The 13,033-nt window shown below is 24.2% G+C and overlaps 1 protein-coding gene across 1 annotated transcript in view; it reads left to right on the forward strand.

Moving 5' to 3' along the window:
• Positions 1–6,983: 6,983 nt before the first annotated feature.
• LOC122509913 (glypican-6) overlaps positions 6,984–13,033 on the forward strand; it is a 191,001-nt gene continuing 184,951 nt past the window's right edge. Inside the window, exon 1 of the mRNA XM_043624238.1 lies at positions 6,984–7,391. Within this exon, the coding sequence (XP_043480173.1) occupies positions 7,247–7,391 (145 nt within the window). The 5' untranslated portion in view covers positions 6,984–7,246. The remainder of the gene's footprint in view (positions 7,392–13,033) is intronic.

The raw sequence follows: 13,033 nt of genomic DNA on the forward strand, positions 1-13,033 counted from the left end.
TTAAATTTAATATTTAAATATTTATTTAAATTCAATATTTAAACATTTATTAAAATTTATTATTTAAATATTTTTAACAATTACTATATTAAATTGAAAAAGAAAGTAAATTCAGGTCGGTGCAATTTATAACATTTATAATCAACGATTCAGAAAAAAAATATTTTTTCCACAGACAATAATAAAATTCCTCTCCTTTAAATTTCTCTATCTAAAATAGTTGATTAGAAATTTTTTTTACAAATTTTTCAAGCTATTCTATCTAATAATTTGCTTAAAAAATATTTTTTTCTTCTGAATCGTCGATTCTAAAGGTAAATTTACTAAAATGTAAATTCTGCTCTTTATTTACTTCAGAATAAAATTTTCCAATATGCAAAATGATAATTCGAAATAAAATAAGAATTAAGAGAAGAAATAAAAATATCGTCGTTCATTTCAACGTTCAAAACTTTAGAGAAATCGATTAATTGTAACATATTTAATTCAATGAAAGTATTTTTCATTTTTAAAACAATAATTTCATTTTATTGATTATTTCTTTTTTTAAAAAAGAAATTCACACGCTAAGAAGTGTATTTTTGCTGCACCATGATTTATTCACTTGAAACAAAAACACGTTAAGTTTTAAAAACACAAAGAGCAAATTTTGAGAAATGTTTTAAAAATTATTTTCATTGGAAATGTTCTTATCTATTTTCCTATGTTAGGAATTAGAGTGATAAAAAATTTTTTCAGCTTTAATTTATGAATCTTAATTAAATTTTTTCGATTTCGTTACAACACTATGCACTAGTGATCAACAAAATTACTATTTATATTATTTTAATTTATAATTGAGAAAAATACGAATCATGTATTAATCAAACAGTATTGTATCAATTCCGTCCACAAAAATTGTATAATTATTTAAAAAAATGTATATTTATAAATTTGTTATATAATAAATGCACAAAAAATAAAAAAAAAGTTTTCTGCTACTTTGGTGAAGTTCACAACATTTATAATCAATAATTTAGAAGGAAAAACGTTGTTTCTTCATATTTTTCCTATGAAACAAATTTGTACATTTATTGAAAAATTTTAAAAATAAAAAATTGTTAACAAATAATGTTATTGTCAAAATAATTGGCTAATAACATTTTCTCATTATTAATTTTGAATTTTTAAGTTTTAAAAAAATCTGTAACTATTAATAATAATAATCCTTGTACTCTGGTAATCTGTTCACAGTTAAAATTTTTTTTTCTTTCCTAAGTTTTTTAATAATTTGTTTAAATTATTCCCTGACTTTTATTGCAAATTTTGAAAATAACTGAATTCATGAGGAGAAATTTATTATTTATGAAAATAACTCAATTCTTGTGAAGAATATTACGAATTGAAAATAATTGAATTCATTCGAAGAAAATTATTAAACATTTGGAAAATAATTGAATTAATTCAAGTACCTAATTTTATTAAAATTCTATTAAAAATAATTAAATTCTCGCAAAGAATTTTATTATTTATGAAAACAATTGAATTCTTGCTAAAAAGATTATTGCAAGTTTCAAAAATAATAAAAATTGTTTTGAATAATGTCTTTGAACTTTTTTAAAATAATGGAGTTTTTTTTAATAATTTTGATTGAAAATTTTGAAAGGAATTGAATTTTATGAACAATTTCTTTCGAGTTTTTAAAATAATCGTGTCTGTTTTTTAAAAATTTAATAATTGAATTTTATTAAATTTTTTAGAAATTAATTAAATTCTTTTCAGAATTTTAATACAATTTTTTTTAAATAATTGAATTCTTTCAAAAAATATACTATTAAAGTTTTTGACACTAATTAAATATTTAGAAAAATTCCATTAATTCTTTAATAATATAATTGATTTTGTTAATAATTTTATTATTAAATTCTATATTAAAAGTATTTATAGAAAATTAAATTCGTTTGATCAATTTTATTAGAGTTTTCATAAATAATTGAATTCCTTTAAAGAATTTCTTCAAGTTTTTCGAAAATAACGAAGTATTTTTTTAATAATTTGAATTTTTGCAAATAATAATTGAATTTCATGAAGAATTTCTTTCAAGTTTTTAAAATAATCGTGTTCGTTATTAATTCTAATTAGAAATTTAATCGTCTTGAATTTTATTAAATTTTCTGAAAAATAATTTAATTTATTGGAATATTATTTATGAAAATGATTAAATTGTTAATTTATAAAACATTTTATAAAAACTTTCGAGAATAATTAAATTCTTTCGAAAAGTTTTATTAAAATTTTCGAAAGTAATTGAATTGTTTCGAAGAATAAATAATTAAACTTTTGAAAAATAATTCAGTTAGTTTCGAAAAATTTTATTAACAATTTTTAAAAATATAATTTGATTTTTTCCTGAATTTTTGTTAAAATTATATTGGAAATAATTAAATTCCTTCAAAAAATTGTATTATTTATAAAAATAATTGCATATTTGCGAAGAATTTTATTTAAACTTCTGAAAATAATAAACAATAATGAATAATAATAAATTATGTATCTAATAATAAGTAAATTTTTTAAATTTTGATTTTGAAATTATTCAGAAATTGAAGTTGGTATTTAAAAATAAAAAATGTTATAATTAACACAATAATAATAATATTAAATGGAACACCGTGTTTCGTGAGTTAGTGCGCGTAACATTTGCTAGTTAAAAATATAATTTTAATTAAAATTCCTTAGTTAAAAATTAATCAAAAAGTCAACTGATGGTAATTGAAATAAAGTTATTTAAAAAGTTGTGTACTTAAATTGTATTATTAATTAATTTTTAAATTCTCAAAGTTGTAATCAAATGATAACAAAAACATTAAATCACGCCCAGCAAGTCAAACTTTTTAATTAGACATTGCATAAGAGAACTTTAACCTTTTTTCGAGAGATTATTTATTAAACTTTCAAAATAATGAGAATCTTGCGAAAATATGTATATATGAGACATCAAATTAAAATAATAAAAATAATCTAATAAATAATTAGATATTTTCTATTTTGTAAATGTATCTTTCCGGTATTAATATGATTACAGGCTCATAAAGCACTTTTATGACCGTCTTCTGATGAAATAAAAAAAACTTTTTATCTGAAAGGGTCCTAACACGAGTCATGCGAAAATATTTAAGTAAACTACAAAATAATTACGATAATAGTTTCTATTTTCCGCATATATCTTTTCGTTTTATCAACTTATAAATCCATAAAGCATTTTTATGATCCCACGCTTACGAAATTTATATAAAAATTATTCTTTATCAAAAAAAACTATTTCAAGTCTTAGATCTATAGGAGAGCTACTATTAAATATAGGGGCTGATTGTAATATGAATAAAAACTAACGCGTATTTTATATTTTTTTATATTATACGGTATTTCAAATTTTCTGATGTTGTGACAGATAATTTTTTTTGTGGTTATAGGAAAATGCGCCTATTGTGGGAAAATAATGGATTTTTCAATGTCTATTCTGTTCTGATTTATTGCAGGGATTATGAATTTATCGATAAAAGAAATTATTGTTGTAAAACATTAGATAAATTTCCTAATCCATTTACAATATTCAGAACTTCTTTTACAATCATCCCACATTCTCCTAAATCATATATTTTTATAATAAAATAATAATTAAAAATCTAAAAAATCCAAATGAATTTTTTAAGAAGCGTTTGAAATAATAATTCAATAATTTTAAATCTTAAAGTAAAAAATTCAGATGAATTAATAAATACCTTTTTCTTGAGGTAGGTATACTTTATCTCTTCCAAACCGGAGCTTTGAGTTTTTAATAATAAATTTTAGACATCTGATATCCTATGATTTAGATTCCATTCCAAGGGTATATATGTATAGTTTCGGTAAAGTTGTAATTATATCGAAATTTCTGATCTGAAAAAAATATTCATTTTAGAATTAAAACTGTCATTTCAAGTGATTTATCTGTTTTATTTCAATAAACTCGAATAAATATACTTTGAATATAATATATTTATCTATTTCTTATTTCAATAAAAAGTTCCAAAAAAGTTTTATCGTTCAAATAAACGAATATTGTACTTTTTTCGAAAGAAATAAAAAATTACTGACTTTATTAAAAATTAAAAACGTGATTTAAACATTTTCAGGGTTGCTACAAACATTTAATTTTGTTTTTCCCTGATTTCGAGACAACATTTTGACTTTTTTCCTGATTAGATACTCAAAAAAATTTTCTATTAGGTACATAATTCATTTAATAAAAATGTAATAAAATTATTTGTATAAGAATTCAATTATTTTCATAAATAATAAAATTTTCCAAAGGATTTCAATTATTTTAAATGAATTCCTCGAAAAATGTAATTAATTTCAAACATTTTATGCAAGAATTCAATTACATTTCACAAATAATGAAATTCTTAGCTGAAATTTAAATATCTTTAAAATAAACTTTAATAAAAGTTAATTTTAACTTTAAAAAATTTTTCCAAAAGAATTCAATTATTTTCATAAATAATAAAATTCTTCACAGGATTTTAATTATTTAAAAAAAAACGAATAAAAACTCGTTGCAAGAATTCAATTATTTTCATAAATAATAAAATTCTTTACAGGATTTCAATTATTTAAGAAAAATTTTAGAAAATTCGTTGCAAGAATTCAATTATTTCCATAAATAATAACATTCTTCACAGAATTTCAATTATTTAAAAAAAATTGAATAAAAATTCGTTGCAAGAATTCAATTATTCTCCTAAATAATAAAATTCCTCATTGGATTTCAATTATTGTAAATATAATTTTATGTAAATTCTTTGAAAAATGTAATTATTTTCAAAAATTTTATCAAAATTCTTCGAAAGAATTCAATTATATTTTTAATAATTTTTGTAAAAGTTCCTTGAGAATTTTCAAATCCATGTTTACAATTCAATTTTGCGAAATTTAAATTATTCGGAAATTCTTCAATTATACAATTATTCAATTAAACTTTTTCACAAAAATTAATTCTACATAGAATTGTCAGTTAAAAGCATGAAAAATTCAACTTTTCAAAGATTTTAATTTGAAACCTTTTCAAAATTCAATTAAAATTTCTAAAAATTCACGCTATAATGCTTTTAATAAATAATTTATTGACTAAATGAATGTTTCTAAAAATTGAATTCTCATAAAGAATTTTATCAACAAATTTTTAAATAATTGCATTTTTTTGACGAATTTTAATAAAATTTTCGAGAATAATTATACATTTCTTTGAGGAATTGATGTAAAATTATGTATTAAAAATAATTGAAGTTCTATATGATGAGGTTTATTATTCATGAAAATAATTGAATCTCTATGTAAAATTTTTTATTATTTTTGACAATAATTGAATTATTGCGAAGAAATTTATAAAAAAAAATTGGTAAGTAATTGAATTCCTGTGAAATTTTAATAATTCAGGAAAATAATTAAATGTTTTCGTATAAATTTAAAAAAAAATGTTTTAAATAATTGAAATCTATGGAAAATTTTATTAAAATAGTAGATATTGAAAATCATTGAATTGAGAAACATTTTTTGAAAATAATTGAATTTTGGAGAACAATTTTGTTATTTATAAAGATCCTTGAAATTTTGAATAGAATTTAAAAAAATTTTTGAACATTATTGAATTTTTGTGAAGAATTTTATTACTTTTGAAAATAATTGAATTTCTGCAATCACTTGTAACTTCTCAAAAATTCAATTTTTTCCAGTACTTTAATAAAAATCCCTGACTTTTCTCTGAATTCCCTGACCTATGTGGCGCAACCCTGATTTTAGAAGTTTATGAATTATTTGAGTACGTAATTCAATATTAGGATAATAAAATTTTAATAGAAGGCCAATTTTAATTTGAACAATAAATAAAATTCGTTCCTTTGAACGCTCGAAACTTTAGAGACATGCAGTAAATAATTTTTATAGTGACATATTAAACGATTCAATATATAATATAGTTTACAACAATGTAATATGCATAGATTATTATTTATATTACTCATTCATAAATATGCCAAGAGAATTATTTTTCCATTCGTTTCTAATAATCAAAATACAACAACAAAACCGATTGTCGAAAGCAATTTTCTTCATCATTATAGGCAAATTACAAAAACATTTATACTTTTCAACTAAATTTCAACTACGCAGTTTGTTTCCGAGTTTAACAATCTTTATTTAATTGCAATAAATATTTCATTTTCAATAAACAACTTACAATTATTAGAATTCAAAAACTAGTAAACTTCAACGAATTAGAGGTTAAATTGACAACAAATTAATATACTTACAATTGTGGTTGCACGCACCTTTATACGCCGTAATATTTTCGGTACAAATCCTAAAACCCTGAATGTCAACGATTGTCTGGATTGGATTATTGCACATAATGAGAAGCTGAACACTGCAACAATTAATGAAACAAAAGTTTATCAACAGGGTGCCACCTGTAATGTCAAGTGGTTAATTAACGCCGCCATCTTTAAAAGTTGACACTCTCGAAATCGCCCTCCCCAATTAATCGAATCGGCAGTAAATCGAAACAGTTTCTTTGTCACAATTGTTGAAAAAGTAATTAAGAAGTGTTATTTTGTGTAATTAAACAATAGGTAATGTTTCAACTTTCTATTTAACAAATTATTCTAAACAATCAGCAACATTGCGCCAAAATTCGCGTAAGTTAGGTTAGTTCCCAAAAAAGTGTATTTTTTTCATTATAATTTACTACTTACGCATAAAAGTGGCTTCCTGTTGAATTTACACGGCAAAATTACATATTAAACCGGTTAAACTTTGCACGCAAATCTCTGGAGCACATTGGTAAAAGGGATGGGTTAGTATGGGTGGATCATTGTAATATACACACACACAGACACAAATGTAAGCGCACCCTTCGTGCTTCGTCTGCGCATGCGCACAGCCGCCGCGGCAACACACAAATTTCTCGCTTAAAATACAGTGCGTTCCGAGCAGTGTTGGAGGTAGGTTGTGTTTTTCTTCGTGCCGTTTCTTCGTGAATAAGTTTCACGTTGAATTTTACAAGTAAAAACAATTTGTTATCCTCTCATCCCCTGTGTGTGTACTCACTAATGTTCGATTAAAAAAAAAAGTGTGTCGATACTCTTTCTCTCCCCACCCCCCAATCAAATTTTTCGCGTTTGTTTTCTTTATGAATTTGTGAGTGTAAGTTCGCGAGTGATTGACAATCATGAGTGTCCTGTCATTTGTTTCGGTGATTTTGATGCTTGGCATCCCATCAACAGTTCTTGCTGGTCTCAAATGCGATGCTGTCAAACCTTATTTTGAGACACATGGATTTCCTGCCAGTGATATTCCCAAGGAGCCTATTTCATGTGAGTTTTTATCTATTCACCCATTTTATGATTTTTCTACTTCTTTCTTAGTTGTTACTTTCGCCGATTTATCGATTATTGTGCATCGAAATTTTGAGGTTAGTTTTACCGAAATTCCGAAGTTTCAGCAAAAAGTCAACTTGTGAACAATATTAAAGGAAAGAAAATTGAACATAACCTAAAAAAAGTGAGTAACGGTTATTTGCTGTCAAAGTTTTTTTTTTTAATGAAAAAGATAAAATCAGTGCAACAGTTGAAATGGAATAATAAAAGCAAAAAAAAGGGGGGAAAAACATCTGATGGTAATTTTTTTGGGAACTAAATAAACGGATGTATAACGAAGAAGATCCCTAGAAGTATAAATTTGCTAAAAATGTATTACTTTTTATAAACATGTGGACGAATTTCAAATCTCTTGGGTTTCGCAGCACTCTCAATAAAAAAGTTTTCTTCAGTGCAAAAACCGCCACGTGTTTCGCGATAGTGCGGAACTGGTTTTAAATTGCGGGAATCTTTAATGGGCAATCGGGTCTTGAGAAAAAAATGACAAAAAATGATTTATTGCTTGATAGAATTAAATACCAATGATACGTCTGAACCACCCAAAAGTCATTACGCTGATTAATTTTTGTGAAATTAAATTTTAATAATATCGGTAGTGCTTTTTGATTTGCGTAAATTTTGGGTTTAATTAAATATTTCTCTCTCGGGGACTTTGGAAATTATTTAACGATAATAATTGAATTTTTTAGGTTAGGTATTTATTTACTTGGACTTTTTGTTACTAACAATAAAGTATTATTTTTTATTTACTGAAGTGAATAAAATATTTTGAAAGTCTTTATTTTTTTTGTTAATGTTTTATTTCCTTTTTTTAAACTTTTTTCACTATACTCATTAGTCTTACGTTTTATAATCGCAGAAATTTGTTTCTGAAACCGAATTTTATTCAATCTTTAGCTTATATATATATTTGGCGAGTTGAAATGATAAAAATAAATTTCAGTATTTTAAAGGACTGTTAAAATCCAGTTAATTGGTAAAGTTTGAATGGAGAGGAAAAAAAAATTGTTGCGGTAATTTATCTATAAGATATGAAGTGAATCCTCTTCAACCTGTTTGAATGATCTTGAACGATTCAGAGTGAGAGAGAAGGAAAGATTGTATCTTTGCAACAGTTTTATTTTCGTTGAGGATGAGGATTCGCAAAAATTGTTTGCGAATTTTTTTTGGTTTATTATTATTTTTTCCGTCAACCTTTTCCATATTATATACCCACCCCTCTCTCCTTCATCGTCGTCTTCTTCTCTCATCTTCTTTATCTCACCCCTCATTCAAATGAACAAAGCGCATAATTCATCGGCCATAAATTCTCTCCGACGACCATGTCGTTCTGGACCTCGCAAATCAGCTCTCCGAAGAATTTCACCAAATAAATCGAAACCATTCTGCGCTCGATCTCGATTCAGATTTATCGTTGGGACGCTTCGTCGTCGCTTATGTCTTCTTTTTCCTCTTTCCTCTTATATTCCAAGAGGGAAAAATTCTAACAAGCTACTCTTGACTTTCATTTCCTTTTGGATATTTTAGTCGCTTTGAAAGTGGACTACAACTTTAAAATTGGACTTTTAATTTTACCATTTCGGTGCGGAAAAAAAGGGAATGACCAAAGGTGTCTCGTGTGTGTAGTTTTTCTCTCCCTTGGAAATCAATAAATGTCCTCAAGAGGGGTGTGAAAACTATTTGCATATAAAAGATATTTGAAACGATTGACAGACCCCCGATGTTCCCTGCAGTTTAACGAAATTTTCTCCCATGGACCCCACAACCACTTCTATATATTTTTCAAAGTACCAAGTGGTAAAAATCGAATTACGACGCTCTCCAGAGTTTTATATATAGAGTGAAAAAGTCGATACGATTGACGGGAATTAAGGTACTTGCTTTTTAATCACAGCTTGACAATTTATTTGTCTCACAACTGCTACTCTTTTCGAAATTGAAATTATTTTTTCTAAATTTCTAACTAGTGGTAAAAAATTAAAATTTAAAGAAGAATGTGACTAGAGTAAAAAATTAAAATAAAAATTAAAATTTATAAGAAAATTACGAATTTTTGTATCTTTTTTGTTTGCCTCATAATTATGAAATTGCCACGAATTTACGAAGTTGAAGTCCACAACGTTTATCAACGAAATAAATTTATTTAATGCATTCAAGTATTATTTTTAATTTAATATTGAATTGTAAAATAATTATTATCAAAATATAAATATCAATCTTTTATTTCTAAATATTTTTGTATATCAATATTGCTGCGTCATTTTGAATTAATTTACTAAGAGAACAATTTTTTTTCGTTGATCAAAACGTTGTGGACTTCAACTTGGTACGAATTTTAATACAAATAAACCCTCAGTTTCATCTATTTCTAACAATAATTTATTTGAAATAACTTCAATCATGAAGAACATAAAATAATTATAAAAATGTTACTCATAAAGTATTTAATAAATAATTTTACTTAAAAATTTAAAAAATAATTGAATTCTATGAGTTGCGTTTACAATTTTCATAAATAAATGAACTTCAAAAGGTTTTAAAAATTGAAATTTTAGAAAATTTCATTTTTTAATGAGTTTTATTAGAAATTTTAAAGAACTTTGACTTTTTAAAAATTTTGATAATTCAAATTCTTCTGAAATTAGTCAACTTTTTTTTTCTTGTCAAAATTTTAATTATTTTTATGAATTTACCTTAATTCTCCGCAGAAATTCGCAATTTATGTTTAAAAATTTTAATAAAATTCTTGGTAAAATTTCAATTATTTTCAAAAACATTTTCCTCAATTTAATGATTTTCAATATCTATTACTATATTTCAATAAAGTTTTCCAAAAGAATTCAATTATTTACAAATTTTTTATAAATTTCTTCGCAATAATTCAATTATTTTAATAAAAACAAAAATTCATCGAAGAATAAATTTCAATTATTTTCAATAGAATTTTAATTTAATTTTTCGAAAAATGTAATTATTCTGCCAGATTTTATTAAAAGTCGTCAAAAGATTTCAATTATTTAAAAATTTGTTGGTAAAATTCGTTTTGAGAATATACAATTTTGAGAAACATTCAATTATTCAATAAGTTATTTATTTTTGTATTTAAATAATTTAAGTTTTGTAGAATTTTCTAATAAAAATTTATTTAAAAATTAATTTCAATTAAAGTTTTAGTTAATAATTAAATAATCAACTTTCTTAGAATTAATTTTTTTTTTAAAGTTACATTCCAATTCTTTTGAAATTATTTGATGTTTTTATTTTCTAAAATATTATTTAAATTTAATTTAACAAGTTCCGAATAATCTTAATTTCGTAAATTTGATTTGTAAACAAATAGATTTAAAAATTCTCAAAAAACTTTTTTAAAAATTATTTACAATAAATTGATAATTTATTTCTTTCGAAGAATTTTATTATTTTTGAAAATAATTGAATTCTTGCAACGAATTTCATGACATTTTTTAAAAATTGTATATTAAATATTAAATTGAAATCCTGTGAAAATTTTTATTTATTAAAATAATTAAATTCTTTCAACGAATTTTAATAAATTGTTTAAATAATTGAATTCATGTGAAGAATTTTATTACTTGTAGAAATAATTGAATTCTTGCGAAGGATTTTATTAAAATTTTTATAAATAATTTAATTTTTTTTTAAATTTAATGGATATTTAAATTATTTTTCTTGCAAAAAAGTTTATTAAAATTTTTGCAAATAATTACATTTTTCGAGGAATTTTTTTCAAATTGTATTTTAAAAAATACAATTTTTACATAAAAAAAAATTTTTAAATACAAAATGTGGAAAATTTTATTATTTTATGTAAATAATTTAATTCTTACGATGAATTTTATTACCTTTCTTGAAATAATTGAATTCATGTGAAAAATTTTACTATTTATGTAAATAATTGAATTCTTACGACGAATTTTATTACATTTTTTGAAATAATTGAATTCTTGTGAAAAATTTTACTATATATTTATGTTAATAATTGAATTCTTACCACGAATTTTATTACATTTTTTAAAATAATTGAATTCATGTGAAAAATTTTATTACTTGTAAAAATAAATGAATTCTTGCGAAGAAGTTTATTAAAATTTTTGTAAATAAAAAATTTTTTTTTTACTTATTTCGAAATTTTAATTATTACGAAACATGAAGATAGTGATCACTTCGAGTCGAAGACTCGGAGTGATGGATATCATCATGTTTCATAAATAATAATTTAAATAAATGTAATTTAGAAGATTTTTTTAGTATCCAATAATTTTTAGAGTGAATCCGAATTCAAAATTTTGTCTCGAAATCAGGGAAAACCTAATATTTGATTTACACGTTTGACGCTAAGCGACGATTTGACAAATCGGATTTATGTAAAAAAAGGTTTATTACTATTTTATCAGTGTTATCGATATTATAAAGTGGTCGCACGCACGCACCGGCGAAAGATGAAAGAAAAGGCGTGGGCCCTGCAAAGGAGTGAATAGTAGTCAGCTTTATATTTATCGCAGTGGTTATTGCAGGTGTGCGAGAAGAGGATCCTTTATGTACAGCATCTTACTCCTATATATTTACCTATTTGTATACACTCTTGTCTCGGAACTATCGGCAAGATTTTCACTGTAAGGTAATTAATACGCGCGCGCAGATACATCTCTTCCAATATGCGCTCGCGCGATTATTTTCCTGCTGATTCAGCAATTACTAAGTCATTAGCAATTAATAGTTATCCACACGCTAATTCACTTTCTTTGCGTCTTCATTTTTTTTTTTTTTTTTTTTTTTGCAATTTTAACAATTTGTCTTCAATTTTCCTTTTGTTCGAAACTTCGAAGTAATTGGATTTTAATTGTTTCTTCTCGCGATTAAAGAAAAGAGAAAAATATCACGTTTTTGTGCTTCTCATCGGAAATAGCGGAAACGGAGAAAAAAAAATTCCGAGTCGAAGCAATTATTCATAATTTGACAGTTATATAAGAGGAGGAAGCTCTTTTGTGGATGCGATTATTCATCATCTCTCTTGTGTCTGGATCATCTGCCTTTCCATACTTTTCTTTTGCACAAAGAGTTGTTCGTGTGTCTTTGGCCACCTTGAGAGTCCCACAATGCCCCCTCTGAAAATGATTAACGATGTGAATCGCCGATACATTTCTTTGTCTAGTCCGACATTTATCGCTATTAATTTGTATAATCAAAGGGGAGAGAGAGGGGGAGATTATTTCTTTGTCTTTTTGCCCGAGGTGCAGAATCCTTTTTGTATGAATTTAATTATTCTTTTTTGAATATTATATACTTTGTAAATTATTCGAGCTTTAGCTAAAAGTAAGTTGACATCTCGTTTATTTTTAGTTTAAGTTTCGTTCGACTAAAGTGATTTTTTTGCTGATGGTTAAAATCGATCCGAGGCCTGTACATAATTAAAAGATTGCATACAATAATTTGTATATACCGAAATTGAGCGATTTAGGGCATTATAAGTAGATCGTAAATGTGGAAATTAACGAGTCTGTATTATTTCGACAAAGGGATCCCCTATGGATATAATAGAGTAATAAAGTTGTAAGATT

The sequence above is a fragment of the Leptopilina heterotoma genome, unplaced genomic scaffold, assembly GCF_015476425.1.
Source record: "Leptopilina heterotoma isolate Lh14 unplaced genomic scaffold, ASM1547642v1 Lhet_64, whole genome shotgun sequence".
In the NCBI taxonomy this organism is placed as follows: domain Eukaryota; kingdom Metazoa; phylum Arthropoda; class Insecta; order Hymenoptera; family Figitidae; genus Leptopilina; species Leptopilina heterotoma.